This window comes from Psammomys obesus, unplaced genomic scaffold, assembly GCF_907164565.1.
Source record: "Psammomys obesus unplaced genomic scaffold, mPsaObe1.curated_primary_1811, whole genome shotgun sequence".
Lineage (NCBI taxonomy): Eukaryota > Metazoa > Chordata > Mammalia > Rodentia > Muridae > Psammomys > Psammomys obesus.
Genome location: NW_026585742.1, coordinates 6,235,876 through 6,253,075, shown reverse-complemented (window position 1 = coordinate 6,253,075; position 17,200 = coordinate 6,235,876). Strand labels below are relative to the sequence as shown.

At 43.7% G+C, this 17,200-nt stretch overlaps 1 protein-coding gene across 1 annotated transcript in view; it reads right to left on the bottom strand.

Moving 5' to 3' along the window:
* Nek10 (NIMA related kinase 10) overlaps nt 1-17,200 on the bottom strand; it is a 187,847-nt gene that overhangs the window by 145,550 nt on the left and 25,097 nt on the right. Inside the window, exons 6-11 of the mRNA XM_055599067.1 lie at nt 11,842-11,926; nt 7,787-7,828; nt 5,946-6,024; nt 4,791-4,858; nt 3,068-3,147; nt 2,011-2,097 (exon numbers count right to left, since the gene is read on the bottom strand). Of these exons, the coding sequence (XP_055455042.1) occupies nt 2,011-2,097; nt 3,068-3,147; nt 4,791-4,858; nt 5,946-6,024; nt 7,787-7,828; nt 11,842-11,926 (441 nt within the window). The remainder of the gene's footprint in view (nt 1-2,010; nt 2,098-3,067; nt 3,148-4,790; nt 4,859-5,945; nt 6,025-7,786; nt 7,829-11,841; nt 11,927-17,200) is intronic.

Here is a 17,200-nt window from a genome sequence, read left to right as displayed (position 1 = left end):
TCTATCTATCTATCTATCTATCTATCTATCTATCTATCTATCTATCTATCTATCTCTGTCTAACCTCTATCTATCATCTATCTATCATCTATCTCTATCTATCTATCTATCTATCTATCTATCTATCTATCTATCTATCTATCTCTCCATATATGTATGTATGTATGTATGCCTCTCTCCCACCTTTGTAGTCCTTCACATACACCTCGCATCCATGGTGGCTGTGTCTCCTTCGCATTAAGCTAATCACATCTACAATGCTGTCCCACATCACAACCTCATCATGCTGCCTTTTTCTGTTCTTCCACCTCAAAGCCTGACCATGGCGAGTGGTTATGTAGCCCTCTCTCCTGATAAAGCTCATTTTCTGGAGGGTAATTTCACATCTGTCCTTTTCTGGAGCAGAATGTTTGTTCTTCCCCTTCTCTTCAACATTCTTCAGGGTTCACATTCCCACACTGCTTTGCAATTCTATTCCCATAGGACTTCTACACGCTCCTCTCCATCTCAAGCCCCACTCCCCTCCCAGCTCTGATGTTAAGAACACATGTTCTAAGAGGAGCAGTGGCTCAAGCCTGAAATCCCAGCCCTTTATAAGCAGGCAGAAGAATCACTGTAAGGGCAAGACCAGCTCAGGGAGGGCTTATCAACCTGGTCTCAAACAAGGAAGAAAGCATCCTCCTTGGTAAGCAGCATACTTTATCATCTCAAACTTTCTACAAGAAACACTCTTTGTTTGCGCAGAGTGCATCTCACCATGAAAAACCCATCCTAAAAACCCGGATAAACATGTTATGTTACTTCATCTGTAAAATATGAAGAAATTTTGAGTTTTGTGTAGATAAAATGAGCACTCAGGAGGGCTCAGGGAATGTCCTGACATAGGGTAGAAACTGATCAGAATTGGCTACAATTTTGATTTATCGTGGACTGTTCTAGCTTTCCAACACTTCGTGTCCTTTACACCAGCTGTGCCTGCCAGCACATTCTTCTCACCCAGGGCCTGACTCTATGCTGCAGCACACACTGTGCCTGGACATTTTCTTCTGTCTCCCTTCACTCCCATCAGGAATCTCTCTTCTAACTGAGCCTTGTTGACTGCACCTTCCAGGGCGCCACTGTCCTACAAGGACCCAGGGAGGTCTCCCTCCCTGCCCCCACCTCACACTGCGCAATCTGGTCTTATTCCACTGTGACAGGGTCACACTTCACATCGTTAGGTCAGAAAGCATAGATTCTTGTCTATACCAACACGCAACAGTGTTGAGGTCAGCTTTGAAAAACAATTTTAAAAAATACGCAGCAAATATCCTATCTCCAGTGCTCAGGATTTCTACACTCCTGGCTTCTCAAAAAGTTTGGATTTAAAGGCCAAACAATGCAGATGTGCACGCCTACGTAAACCTAATAAACGCCTGTACAGAGCCCTCTTGTAGAGCAATGTACAGCTTCAGCAGAAAGGAACCTATTTTTTTTCAGCTTCTGTTGTCAGTTTTAATGTGTGATCACAATGCAGTTTAGTCATCTTATCTCACTTGCCTTAAACACAACGGCTTTTAGCAACTTTCCTTATTCCACACATTAATTGGAAATTACAAAAAAAAAAAAAAAATAGAGCCAACTTAAAGTTTCTTCCCTAAATAAAGTTTTTATTTAGACAAATACAACAAAAAAAAAAAAATTTAAAATGATGCAATCACAAGATTGTATGATTGGATTCCATGTACCTCTTTCTTCTAGCTTCTTCATATTGCCTTAAATGGGAAAGAACGGCAAAGCTGATTCACCATATTCAACTAACAACATAAATAATGATGTAATAAAAAGTATTTTTACCACAAATAAAACAGCTTTTTAGAGAGAGAGAAAGAGAGAGAGGGAGAGAGAGAGAATATCAGACAGTTTATTCTGGAGCCAAACTTGAATGACCTTGGCCCAAGATCACAGATTTAAATGAATACCAATTCCATGTTCCACCATAGAAGCATTTTCATAAAGATGAGGCCCTACCTTTTGGAGAGTAAGTCATATTCATGCAGAATCATCAGTAGGTTTTCTACGACGTTGAGTTCACTGATCTTCTCTCTACACTCTGGACTGCAAATACACAAATATTATTAGTTAGGAAAAACCCAGGCTACTACATTTGTTCTTCCTAGTGATCAGATACTTTATGTGGTAGTGTGAATGAGAAGAGCCCTCATAGGTCCATGTGTTTGAATAATTGGCCCCTGCTAAGGAGAACTGTTTGGGAAGAATTGGGAAGTATGGCTTTGCTGAAGATGGTGTGTTCCTAGGGACAGGCGTTGAGGTTTCAAAAGACTAAGGCAATCTTCAGTTAATTCTCTCTGCCTCATGGTTGTTTCTCAAGATAGAAGCTCTCAGCTAGTACTCCAGTGCCATGCCTGCCTATCTGCTGCCATTCTCCCTACCATAATCATCACGATGCACACTCTGAAACTGTAAGCCCCAAATAAATTTTCTCTTCTATAATTTGGCTTGGCCATGGTGTTTTATCACAGCAATAGGAAATAACTTAAATACCTTGTAAGGAGCTATGAAAAGAGACCACAAGGAAACAAGAAATTGTATGCTGTTTACAAAAACATAATGATCTGCTCATTGAAGTGAAAGTATACTTATAGCTCTTTCATTTAAAACAATGACACTATCCAAGGACAGGTTTCCATTAAAAATGTCCTATATGTTATGAGAACTGTATAGGTAAGAATGAAGAAATAAGGTCTGGGAGATTCAACTGGCATGAAAATGTAGTAGTTCTGATGGTCAAAGGAAGGGAGACCATCAGTGATGTTCCTCTAAACAGATGTTGGAGATGTGAGAGCAAGTGGGATGCCCGTTGTAGGTCAGCGAGAGAAAATTCCCTTTCTAACTTAGATGTAAAACTGTGCTTCCTAAGCAGGTGATCCTTCAACATCTGTGGTTTCCCATGTGCCTCCCACCCCAGGTTTTCACGGAGTAGGCAACATGTCGGCTTGTGCGTTTGCAAGCTCCTACCCACAACGCCATAGCAGCCACGCTGCAGAGCATCCTGAGATACACTCACCTCTCTGCCAAGCTGGCGAGTGCCAGAAGAGTACCCAACAGGACATTGGTGTCTCGGGCACCAAGTAAATTCACTAAAGTCTGGAAAATGGAGGAGAACAGATAATTACAGAAGCCTCTTGAATGGTGCACTGTTTCTAAAGAGCACAGACACTGACCTTTTCCTGTTTTCTTCTGGATTATTTTCATTTGTTCAATTAAAAATATATATGTGCACAAGTAGAACTGTATATATAATTTTATAATTAATTATTTGTTTTCTTCCTAATGTTTCCCACTAAAGTGGTATTGAATGTCTTTATAAACCAGTGGTTCTCAACCTTCCTAATGCTGCGACCCTTTAATACAGTCCATGTTGTAGTGACCCCCACCAAAAAGTTATTTCGTTGACCCTTCATAACTGTAATGTTGCTGCTGTTAAGAATCACAATGTAAGTGTCTGATATGTGACCCCTGCAAAAGTACCATTCAACTCTCAAAGGGGTCACAACCCAAAGGTTATGAACCACTAAAAACATAACCTTTTCAAAAATAGGACCAAATTGCTTAATGTGTCATGGTTTTCCTTAGAAAATAATGCCTTTCTTGAACCCTCATTAATATAAATTCTCCTCCTCCTAAGTTTTCAGAACACAGACCCCCAAGGCATTCTCGCCAAGCATGCTCTACTCGGAGCTGCAGTCTGTGACGTGACTGCTGGGATGGGTTTCTGTTTCCATCATGTGGATCCCTTTTATACTTTCTTACGTTGAAGTTGTCATCTCTCTCTGACTCCTTCCTCATCCTCCCCATCATCCAAAGTGTTTCACAAACTTCAATTCAACAAGCATCATTTTCAAAAATTTTGCCAAGCCACCTTAACAACTCAATGTTACTTTTTTGTCAAACCTTAAGCAACAGCAGTGAAATGACTATCTGTTGAAGGGAAAAGTGCTGTGCACCAACCTTGCCCTAGACCGTAAGCGGTGTAAATAACCTAATTCAGGCGGCTGTGATCAGATAAGCACAGTGGCTTCCTGAGATACCGCGGCTTAACAGGTGGTTGAAATCAGCGCTATACATCTGCCTGTTAAATGGTGGAATAAATATAGTCTGCTACAACTAAACGTGCATTCATTTATTTTGAGGGGAATACACACCTACTGTGTGTGTGTGTGTGTGTGCGTGTGTGTGTTTGCATGTGTGCATGTGTGAATATATGGTGTTGCTGGGAATGCAGAGCCCAGGACTGAAGGCATAGTGGGCGAGCAAATGTTCTTTCTTTGAGCCGTGTCTCCAGTCCCTTGAAATGAACACTTGATCCCTATGGCTATAATACTATACCACCTCGTGAATGTGCATTGCATGAAATTGCCGTAGTCAGCCACCTGTGACTTACAGAAAACGGTGATTTTATATAACCCTAACTAATAAAACCCTACCGGATGGATTGGCTTTGTGGATATGTAAACATAGCTCTTCTATTTGCAGAACTTCATGTGTATGTTTGTAAATAAACAATAAACAGCTCCATTCCATTTACAACATTAAAGTTAAGTAATGTACTCAGCTGGCAGTTGGTAAAGAACATAACAAAGTGAGGAGATAAATCATAATTTTAGAGGGGGTGAACAGTTTTATGACTTATAATGACATGTAGCTTGAGTGTCAGGCCCTGCTCTTGGGCATGTGAACTGACCTCATAGAGGGTCATGTGGGACTCAAGCTCTTTGGGGGCCACTCACCTTGTGGGCTCCACTTGCAGTGACCCATTCTCTTTGGTCTTTCAGAGCAGCGAGTTTTTGAAAAATATCTATTAAAGAAAGAAAGAACTCAAAGGGAGGTCCAGAGGTTAAAAGAGGCAGTAGGCTCTGAACCCCTGGTCTTCAGAAGGGATAGGCAAGTAGAAAAAGGGAAAATGAGAACACAGACCCACAAAAGGAACAATGGAGAACACAACTGTATATTTCAACTCTAGGAGTTCATCGAATGTAGTAAATATAAAAAACACCACAAAAGCAAACTCCGCTTGTATTTAAAGTTGAACAGGTTTCTAATTCTTATACAAGGTCAAGGTAGGTACTTAAAAGACTCTGTTCATAGATGCCCCAGCTTACAAAGAGAAGGGAGCCCAGGGAGGACGTAAAACCTGGAAAGGTTCTTGCACTGAGAGAGCTGCCCACAAAGTCACTTCCTGGTGCCTGGCATTTCCCCTGCCCCTGAGAGCCAGTGTGTTCCCAGCTAGCAAGCATGGGAAACCAGTCTGTCCACACAAAGACAATGGGCTTGAACTGGCACCCTGAGCCCAGGAAGCCTGTGGCTTGCCACACCTAGAGAGACTGGAAGGGGTGGGGGAGAGAGAGGAAAGGGGAAGGTGGAGATGGAGGGACTGCAAGGTGGAGAGGGGGTGGGTGACAGGGAGGAGAAAAAGGTGGGGAAAGAAGCTGGTCAGGCTTCCCAGAGAAACCAGAGGAATGACTAAGATGCCTCAGTCCCACACCACAGCATCTGCGCTGCCATCTTCAGGTGAGACTCCAAATGTTCCTTTTCATGCTCCGAATGGTCCAAATCATCTGAGCTAGTTATAATTACTACCCAAATTTGAGAGGCAAAACACTGAAGCCTGAAATTTTCACAGAAAGTGGAAGGTAAAACTCTTCACCAGACGTTGCTTGCATGGAAGACTTCTTTCTTGAAACAAATGTGCTTGCTAAAGAACAAGCTGCCATGGGGAGGTGTGAGGACATGTGCTACCAAATCCACCAGTTGGCACAGATGCACACACCGGGAGACTGACGCACCAGGAAGAGCAGCAGGTGTCCCTTCTCCTGCTGAGAACATCACACTCCTTTTTCCAGCAAGTCCACAAGGTCAGTTGTGGGCCTGACAACAATGCTTACACGTCATGTTGACCAGCTTGTCCACACAGTGCTGCTCCTCAGCGTCACCCAGGTACTCGTTGGCCACAATCTCCATGTACTGAACAAAAGAGCAACCCAACCAGCCAGTCAGAAAACTAGCACCAAAAGTACACAGGAAACAAGAGTACAGGTCTTAGGATGGGCCCCAGATAGCAAGACAGAAACCAACCACTGCTCAGTACTCCTGGGCCAGCTGTGCTCAGGGCAGGGTACAGGGTTTAGTGATTCATGGTTTTTCCTGAATGGCCCAAAAGTTGAAGGAATTCTGAAAACCCTCAGAAATTTCAGAATGAGTTGTAACTGAGTAATTTCATGGTGTAATATGTGTAAGATACATGGGGTAATTTGGTTCTTTGATTTACCTTGCAGCAAAATGTAACACAGCATATATATATATATATATTATAATACCCCAAATTATATTTAACCAGTATACATATAAAAATTAATAAGAATGAAAAAAGATATCTAATAATTCCTTGCTCTCAATAACTAAGAAGTAGGCTCAGAAAAGCACATGCAATAAGAGAACAGAAGATAAAGTGATAATACTCTTTACAACATATGGACATTCACTTCATTCAGTGAGGCAAATCTTCAACTAAATTTCTTTTTAAAAACTGAACATGGATCACCTTCCCAGGACTTAAGCTGTGTTTAGTTTTCATAGCTGTGACAAACACTGAGAAACAATTTAAAGGAAATGAAGCAGAGAGAAGACGCTCAAGTCATGCAGCAGAAAGAATAACAGGAAGGGCCAGAGCAGGTAGATTTCCGTGGCAAGTCAGTGACCTCCTTCTTCCAGCTAGTACCTGCCTCTCAGTGTTTCCATTGACTCCCACACGGCACCACCAGTTATATATCAAGGATCAGTAGAGGTGACTGTAGCAGAATTTCCTATTCAAATCATAACATTTCCACTAGGCATAATCTTCTATTAATTGCTCAGAATGAGTTTTAAGACTGAATTTATTCATCAATCACTTTTTGCTGGTGACACAGGACTTTAATCCCAGCCTTCAAGAGGCTGGAGCAAGTCTTTTAGGGGCTTTAGTCCAGCCTGGGCTACACGGTGAGACTATTTCTCATAGAAAGATGAATGAGAAAAATAAATAAATGAATAAAATAGCAGGGTGTGTGTATACCTGTTATTTAGTTACTAGAGGAACTGAGACAAGAAGACTAGACATTTGAAGCAGCCTCAGCTCCATGGTAAAGTCCATATCAAAAGGTACAAAAATATAAGTACACATAAAGGCTGGGATAGAGTTTGCTGGTGGAGTGCTTTTATACTGAAAAGATTATAAAACACTAAAATAAGTAAACACCATAGATGTTTACTAAATAAATAAATTTCATAGGTCTTAGTCACCTGTTTGTCATTCCTTGTAGTATAATTTAAAATACTGTAAGGTATGAAGCTAAATAATTTTTATAAAATTCTTTTCAATGCAAAAAACCCTAAAATCAAGATCTTTCTTTACATTATCTTCAACTTATGAATACTTAATGACTGTGAGTGTCATGTTTCAGGGTCAACCTGATCTGCTCCTGCCCTAGCAGGCAGCAGACACAGACAAGTTTGTTCATTGCCTTGAGCATTAGCAGCTCCTGATTTGAGCTCAAGCACAAGAAGATCCCCTTCATGTCTTCCGAAGACAAGCCGGAGAGGTCATCCCTTGGCTACCTCACGTACCTCTGATCTGAGGCATTAGAGAGAACCAGGCCCCTAGCCTAGCCCACTGCTGCTTGTGTAGTCCGTGGCTAGAACTTCCCCCGGAATGCAAAGGCAGGACCAGCTATGGTTGAAGCAATCTTACCTGAGCCAGGTCTTCAATCCCACCCAACTTATGGAGTATTTCCTAATAAAAATAAAAGCGATAGAGCATATTGAAGAACAAGAGGTACATATTTTACAAGTGGCATCTTTACTAAGTTGTATGATGTTTTATTGTTTCTTCAAGTTCTAACCTAAACATAGAATACTCAGTGTTTAGTTCATACTTAAAATAATTAGTTAATGAATATAAAAGCTATGTTTCTTGAGATTAAAAAAACAAACAGCGAACAAACAAAACCCCATTTTGTAGCCTGCCTTCCATCCTCTGTACTTCTTCCTATCATTAAAAAAAATTTAAAAGTTAGACTTTGGAAATGCTCAGGGCTAAAATTAGAAGCTCGTGGATAAAAAGCAGCAACAGCAAATGATAGGTGGTGAAGTCAGGAGCTCAGGCTACAAGCAATGACATTAACGAGGGAGAGAACATTTTGGAGAAGCCAAGATTTAAAAATAGGACAAAGCAACTAGCACTCAGGTGCTAGGTAAGAGGGAGGACTCTTGAGAGCAGCAAAGCCCACGCAAATGTGGTGCTGTCTCTGCTGCCACATGGTCAAGGACAATCAAGAAAGCCTCTCTTACCAGCACGACTTCCCATAATTTCTAATGCAACTGCAGCCTAGCGACTTTTAAGATCTATTCTTGCCTCTCACAAGCCAACTGTTAGAGATTCCTATCATTAGCTTAGGTGAATCCTGTGGCGGACCAGGTCTGTACTTAAAATCTGACTTAAATACTCTAATCACAAAAATATTCTAAAAACTCTAGCTCTAAAAATGGTTTCTCTGTTCTTGTCTATCTTTCTCGTGTTTGGAAGCTCCATTACACCTGTACCTAAGCCTCCTCATTGCTAACAGGCATGTCTGTAAGCCATCTCAGTCAAAAGGAGGCCTGGCTGCACATGACTGGCCGGCTAACTGGCTTCCAGAGCAAAATTGCTGCCCTAAGTTCAGTGTGTAAGTCATGTGGAACATCAACTTGATGGGAGCAAGTAAGCTGGGAAGATAGCCTTTAAGAAGTGACGTCATGGGGACTGGCAGGAGAGTCTCGGCAGATGAATGGACCTGCTGCTAAGCCTGATGACCGAGTACCATTCCAGGGGCCTAAAGAGTGGATGAGAGATACTTCCCATCAGCTTTCTTGTGATTTCTACATGTGCTCTGTTACATACCCTCCCTACCTCCATACATAGTAAATCAATTGAAACAAAATTTTTAAACATTTAAAAGAAAAAGTAAGTCATAAAGGTTAGACGACCTGGACAGCCAGCCCAAGAAAGGGGTGCTTTCTGGGATCCAGGTATTATACAGTGCATTCCTCTACGCCCAGGGCTCCAGACCTCAAGAAGGTTCTCAGTTAGAGGCCAGTCTAAGCTACATAGTGAAATTCTGATATAGAAAAAAACAAAAAAGCAAGAAAAAATTAATGAAAGCAAAAAAGAGAAAAGATAATTTTGTGATAAGGAGAAACAAAAGGAGAAGCACCATAAGAAAAAGGACAGGTAAAAGATGAATAAAACCTGGCCAGAAGAAGGAACATTACTCCTGAAAGAAGGGGGAAAAGTTGCACAATGATCCAAATGTGTCAAAGAACTAAGAAAATAAGAACGCTGTCAGCGATGCGATTTGTGGCTCATCTGTAAACCTCACGATGTGAGTTTCTGAGGACAAGGGCAGGAAGGACAATGACGGGGCAAGAAAAGTGGGGATGGTTTAGATCGGCAGTCTAGAGCTGCACACTGGCTTGGTGAGGGCAGAGGAAAGGGCAGTGGTGACAACGGCTTGCTGACGTTCACTGGAGGACGCTGTAGTAATCCCTAGCATGGCCTTGCGAGTTTGGCCAAGAATTCTTGGCAAGCCCAAGGGTTATACAACTGGCAGAGCACACAGTCTTCTGTGTGGGAGGCATGCCAGGAGCAGAGGCTCTGGGAGAATCCCCTTCTATGGAAAGACTGTCAAGCAGGGACACTTGTATCAAAATATAAACAAAGTAGTCACTGCATTCCTTGCTTTAAAGAGGAGTATAATTTACCTTCTGCCAATCAATCAGAGATAGCATTGACAATGGCCTTGCTTTAAAAGCAGATCAGCAGTGACCAATTTTCTTAGCAAACAAGGTATTCTGAGGTAAAACTTGCTAATGTCTTACAAGTCTGAGAACTGGCTGTTCCTCCTCAAATACTCTTTAACATTCTGCACTTGGTGTTTTTATCCAAACTGAGACTTATCAGAGAGGAAACAAGCAGCTAACATTGATGAAGTGGGAGCAATCAATACACTTTGTCCTGAAGGAAAAACCAAACTCATGTTCTTCCTTCTATATGCCGCTCACACTGCTTGGCAGAAGCAGCCCTGAAAAGCATGGTTCACCCAGCTCTAAGTAGCAGGACTGTGGAAAACCAGGACACAATGCTTGGCGGTTGCAGTTGGCTGTAACAGCACAAGGCTGGTTTAGAATATATGTAGGGAAGGTTGTGCAGACTCTAAACAGAAGATAGACAGTGACCAAGGGCCCCAGAACACTCCAATAAGGATGAGACACATTTTGTTTTAGTGCTGCTTTTGGGAAACATGATGAGTGGGGAAATGAAATGGAACATTCTGCATTAAATAGGAATCTACCAATAAAACTTTATCTATGATAAGAGTCTGGGTGGCGTGAGCTTCCCAGTAGCATATAAGGACTCAGCATAAAATAAGATCCTTTGAAAGAAGAAAAAACAAAAAACAAAAAACAGTGTGTCCAAATAACAGTCATGCTTGAGATATTAACACTTTGAACAGAAGTAGCTGTGAGGTGGCTCACTTTGTGCCAGCCCAGCCAGCAGCCTCATTTCTGAGGAGCTGACACTCTCGTTGCTTACCCACAGAACTACTGATCAGAAACACCTCTGGGTGCTTCAGAAACACAGTAAACTTGGCAAACAGCAGCACTCTGCAGCTTCTTCCTTAGCTCTAAGCTAGGCTAGAAAGAGTAAGCTTATAGCCTAGATTCCCGGCGTAGTCCATTCTTTAAAGTCTCACTACTAGCACACTAAGCCCTTGCTCTTCAAGACAAACTACGGCCCAGCAGCCTTGACATCTCCTGGAATTGTTTTAGAAATGCAGAATTGAGATGAGGAGATGGCTCAGTGCTTGGGAACACTTGCTGCTCTTGCAGAGGACCCAAGTCTGGTTCTCAGCACCCCTCACCAGGTAGCTCACACCACCTGCAGCTTCACTTCCACAGATCCAACCCCCTCTTTTAGGCACAGGCAGACATGTAACATATACCCAAAACAGACACATGCACATGCACATAAAGAAAAATAATGTGTAAAAAGAAACGTACAATCAAGGGTTTGTTCCCACCTACTGAATAAGATCCCTGTTGAAGGAGGTCCCCATTGAAGGAGATCCCCGTTGAAGGAGGTCCCCGTTGAAAGAGGTCCCCGTTGAAGGAGATCCCCGTTGAAGGAGATCCCCATTGATTTGTGGGCACATTATAAACTAGAAGCAACACATCCAACTAGTGATAAAAGGGGAAGATTCTCGCTACAGGTCCCTCCCCTAACACCAACAGAAGGGAGGCCCTACACTCTCCTGGGCAGAGTTACCATCTAGAAGCTAGGAAGGGATGGTTCCTGGCAGCTAACAGGCTACAGCCCTGCTGTTCCTAAGTATTGCCTCTGGAGTCACACAGCAAGCTCCCATCTTGTCACTGCTGACTCTGCGCTAGTGAGCCTCGTGACTTTAAACATGCTTCAGCGTGTGGCCTACTGTGTACGCCCTTGAACTTGAAATGGCTTCGAAGTTTGGATAATAGTGAACACATAGACCAGAACTCAGTCACTGAACCTTCCAGATTAAGTATAAGCAAGGAGAGGTACTGGCATGCAAATCACTTCCTCCTAATCTTCTTTTTAAATGCCAGGTGAGCTGTTTACCACATTTGGACGGCCTTGACTTGTCAATAAAACATTAATTTCGAAGAAAAGCCCACTGTGTTTTAATTCTTGTTACAAGTGAATGAAAGTTTTTTTTACTTTTTCCAACCAACCTGATAACATGGATCCCTCATTAGCAGCCTCAGACAAATTAACACTCTCAGAAAATGAATGGATGGAGCTCGATTAACCCACTCTCTGAAAGAAGAAAACAAAAGAAGGTGTGTTTAGACAGCACGCAAACAGCACACAGCTACAAAGGAAGGTGAAAGCTGTGAGGGAGCCAGTGGTCCATCTCAGCTTCTTCTGTAAGGGATTGTCACTTGGTGCTTTTTGTTGTTTTATTTTTATTTTATTTTATTTTTCCCCTTGACCCACACCAATGCAAAATACACTGAAATCGTCTTTACCAGTGTGGTCCAAGGGCACTCCAAATGAATGTGAATCAGACCACTCACACTGACTTAGCAATATTTCATGGTGTCCCTAAATCAAAATAAAGAACTAAAGCTTCCGATAATAATTAGGTCTGCTTAATAAGTATCAATGCCCTAACCACTTAGTGTCCACTTGAAAAAGTTACATGCACATACTGAGAGGAAAACAAACAAACAAACAAACAAAAAAAAAAAACAAATAAAAATACTGTGAAATATGGTTTCACTCTGAGTCCCAGGCTGGCCTTGATTTTAAGATCCCAGAGCTCCGACTGAAGAGGAAGAGGAGGAGGATCTTAAGTTCAGGACCATCCTGGGCTAACAACAAGAATTCTTCATTGTCCTGTCTTTATACCATTTCTGAACCAGGCATGGTGGTAGACACTGAAGAGCCTACAGCTTGGAAGGATTTGGAGCTTAATGTCATCCTTGGCTATAATTGAGGGCTAGCTTGAGCTACACTGAGACCTTCTCAGAACAACAACAAACGTAGCAGCAGAAGGAGGAGAAAGTGGAAGAGTAAGAACGACCAACGGCAGCAGAGGCACGAAACAGCAGCAGCTCCATCAAGAGCAGCAGCAGCGGGAATAGCAGCAACAGCCCACCATCTCTGTGGCTAGCACAGAAGGAAGACAACAGAAGTTCCCGTGAGTGTTCTCTTCCCCCGGAATAGTCTCTGTTCCTCAAACCCTGCTGGGTCTCAGAGGGCTTCACTGCTCAGCCATCCTGAGTCCAGCTAGAGCTGGTAGCAAATGTGGTTGAAATGTTAAAGGTGCCTCCCTTGCTTCCACCTTCCTTCCCTAATCCCCCAACAGCACCCACCCCTCAAAATAAGAGTCTCACAGCCTATCCTCTTCCCCACAAGGCTCTGCAGGACCTGTCTTTAGAGTGTCTCTAAACCCACCTCCTGGTTCCCTGAGCCCAGGTGACAGGATGTGTACGAGCCAGGGCTAAAGGTACTTCCCAATGGCAGCGTTCTGTGCTTTCCAACACCAGACTCCCATGACCTGCGCTGCTCTAACCACATAGCATGCTCACTGCAGCAGTGACCGCACAGCCCAGCCCTCCCCTGAGGACGAGAAAGCAAAGAACTGGCCTGCCCTACATCTTGCTATTTTAAGTGCAGCCAGGCATTGTCCATAGAAGGCGAGGCCAGCATGGTGATGCAATCCTCATACTGCCCTGCAAGCTACTCCAACAATATCATTTATGGTGCCTTTATTAACAGAGGCCTGAAACACAAAGGGTCTGACATCCCATTCTAGGCCAAGGGAAACCAGGAAATGGCAGGAATTATTTCAGACTACAGTAACAATGTCATTCACCTGGCTTTACGTAAAACAATGACAGAATACTGTAGCTATCCCTGCTGTATGGAACACTTACCTGAGCTTAAGATTCAGGCCAACTGTCACCTAGTCTGTCCTGAATCTATCCCTGGGCACTAGAGATAAAATTCAGGTTTGTCTTCTCGTTGGTACTGAGGAGTTCAACGATTCCCCCAAACCTGAACATTTAAAAGCTGAGTGAGTCTGTAACACTGACGCCTACACTAGGCACCCCCCCCCTTTCCTGGCAACGCCGCTCACCACTCCTATCTGGTCAGATGGAGGCGGGCAGGGCACTGGACCCACAGCAGCATTCCCAGGAATGTCTGTGTACTCCCTGCAACCCATGCTCCCAGCATACAGACGCAGAAGGAAAGACCCACGACCACCGCTCACTAGGAAGTACTCTTGCCACCAACAACAGGGCTGCTGGCAGCTGCCCATAGCCACTCCCAACAGCAGCAGGGCCTGGTCCAGAGTAGCACCTTATCAGTGACCCTGATGCCCTGAGGCACAGCCCAGTGTCTTTGGAAAAATAAAAACAGGATTCAACCAAGCTTTGGGGTGCCCTCTGGGTAGAACTTTCCAAGCACAGACCTGTCAAACCAGGTACTTGGGAGGTGGAGAAAGGAGGATTACAAACTTGAGGTGCAGAGGAAGCTCAAAGATAGCCTAGGCAACTTAGTGAGACTGTGTCAAAATAAGAAGTAAAAAGGGGCTTGGAAAAAAATGAATTAGATCAAAGTATGAGAATGACAGAATGAAACCAATTCCTTTGTATGTTAAGTTAAAAATTAATTTAGGAAGCAGTTGTTTTTAAAGTAGGCGTAGGCTGTAGCTCATGTAAAGCCTTCACTGAGCACATATGATATCATACTGGTCGAAATGCTTTGCATCATACTCTGCACTCGCCATTGCTGAAAATATGAAAAAAATTTAGAACACCTGCAAAAAGTACAATTATTCTAGTACTTTTATTTTGAAGCAGGTACAGGGCAAAGGCTCCCAGCTCAAAGACCCTCTTCCCTCCCCAGGGGAGGAATGGCAGCTGGCAGTAGGGCAACAGCAGGGGCAACCTGACGCCACTGAATGCCAACAGCATTTCAGTAGCCAAGAGAAACAGGATCTGCGCTGCAAATACGTGCACCGTATTCTTCCTTGGTGTTCTTCCTGTCAGGCACAGCCAGTCTTCACAGCAAAGTCTGTGACCTTTCCTGTCGGGTTTTTCCATATTAAAATACATATTTAAAGGTCTTTTCTGTTTTTCTCCTTATTCCACCAAAAAAAAGAACTAAAATTCCAATGTGGAGTTTAATGTTCATTAACGGATTCTAACCAAATGATGGGGTCTGAGTTGAAAGTTCTGTTCCAGGCAAACCACATTTGTTTTGTTTTGTTTGCTTTGCAATTTTGGGACAGAAGCCCACAGCTATTAATATTTCTCATAGTTATTACCCTGCTATTGTAAATAGGATTCCTGATGGCTGAGTCCTTGTGTTCTGCCCCTCGAGAATGACCTCAGGAGGAGGCCTTCCTTGGCTCCTAGCCTGGAACCCTGAGGAGGACAGATGGGCCACGGGGGAGGCAGCCTTGGCTCTGTGGGGAATTGCATGCGCCTCTGCTCACCAGGAGTCAGTGGTGCTAGAAAACACAGGACTCTGTGTAGCCAGAGAACGACCCAGCAAACAGAGGGAGAGCAGCGTCTTTACTCTGCTGACTCTGTCACTGTGGGGCCCCCTCTGCCTGGGCTCCAAGTGCATATGATGAAAGCACTCTTCAGATACTTTTACCATGGGAACAAGAGATGGGCTCTTGGAGGCAGCCCTGGAAAGTCATGTGCCAGCCACGATAGCGCTTCCCTGGAGGCTGTCTCAACACAACAGAATCCACAAGAGTGGATTCATAAGCGAGCAAGTATTTAACCTTTCTGATGGCTGAACTTACGGCACTACTTCCACAGGACTATTAATACACTCAGCCTGTCCAGATCCCGCCCCTGTTGTCCAGGATGGCATTTTCTGCCATTAGTGCCAGAAGAAAAGAAAAATGTCACTGCACATACAATGTTTGAAAAGAGAGGAGGTAGGTGGGGTTTCTATTTCTTTCACAGAGGAAGAAAGCAATACTTGATATGGGTGCTCCAAATGACAACCATTATCTGAAAACAAATGGGTGTATATGTGGAAAGGCTGTTGCCCAGACCTGCGTTAGCATGCTTCAGGTCAGAATGAACTTTACTCACGCAGTGGTACTGATTTCCTAAACACACACTATAAGCAAAGCCCACCTTGCAAAACAAATACTCAAGTCCTTAACAGTGTTTTTTTTTTTTTTTTTTTTTTCTGGACAAATGAAAAAGTAAACTTCATATCTATTTTGATAAAACTGAACTGAAACTAGAACCCACGTGAGGATGCCACTGTCTGGGTTCCCACCCCACTCCACCCCCACTCATCTCTGAGTTCTCGGTGTTCTTCGCTCATCCTCTGTGTTACCATCCAGGCTAGCCCACAGTGTCCACCCAGGAAGAAAACCCCTTGGGGGTTGTGGCACTCAGGCCAAGAGGTAGAGAAGAGAGACTCGTGTCCTTTCTTCTAGCTGATGGATAGCACACAGTGCCTCCATGCATTCATCCCCATGTCCCATCAGCCTGGTTCTGAGTGTGCTCAGAGGACAGCAGAGGCCAGGCCTGGGCCTGTGCTCACCTGGGCTGCGTTTGAAAGGCATGGACCAGAAGCCCAGATTGTAGGGATTCACATCTGTCAAGTGGCAACAGCAAAGAGCACCCAGGGCCAGGTTCATTAGGACTGGGTGCTTTTTTGGGATGGCAAAGGAAGACTCCCTGGTAAGATTAGCACGGCAGGAGCTGAGGGCAGGAACTTTGCACAAGTCTATGTCAGAACAACAGAAAAGTCTGCAGCTCAGGCCCTGGGACTTAGGTAGAGAAAACAGATAGATGGCAGTAGGCAGAGCTTGAGGACTTACAGAATATGAATAAGGCCTCTGGGAGTTTTTACTCTAGGAAGGTACTAAACGGCTTTAAGCAAAGGACTCACACGAGCTGACGGAGATTTTGAGAGGATCCTTCCAGAAGCTATGCTGAGGACAGAGTAAAGGGTAAAGCAGGGAACTCAGAGATCCTACAATGCGCAGGCCAGAAACACTAGCAGCCCGGATTAACTCAGTAGACAGTAGAAATGAGAGCTGAAATTTTCTCATAGGCTGAGATAAAAATCAAAAGTCTTAATTTAGGAATGACATCTTTAAATGAAGAGCAGGAAGAATCTACCAGTTGACATGAGAAAGCAGAAGTGGATTTACAGAAAGGAAGCCATTTCAGGAGCAAGGCCAGCAGGGGAGATGAAACATAGGCAGAAGCTCTAGGAGACTGGTAAAGCGAGGCCTGGTGGCCAAGGCCTGTAACCATAGCACTTGGGAAGCTGAGGCAAGATCAGGAGTTCAAGGCTGGCCTGAGCCTCAAAAGGAGAAGAGAGGAGAAGTAGATGGGAGGGAAAGGAAAGTGGGAAAGAAAGACAAGGGAGAGGAAGGGAAGAGAGATGAAGCCTTAGCTGTGAAAGCGGCTCCTGGCATGTGACCGTGACTCATGGCCTGGCTCTCAATAGCTCATGTACAGATTGTAAACACATCTGTCATGCGCAGATATGATGATCCCAGCCAGGTTATGGCTTCTGTGCGTGGTGATCTGT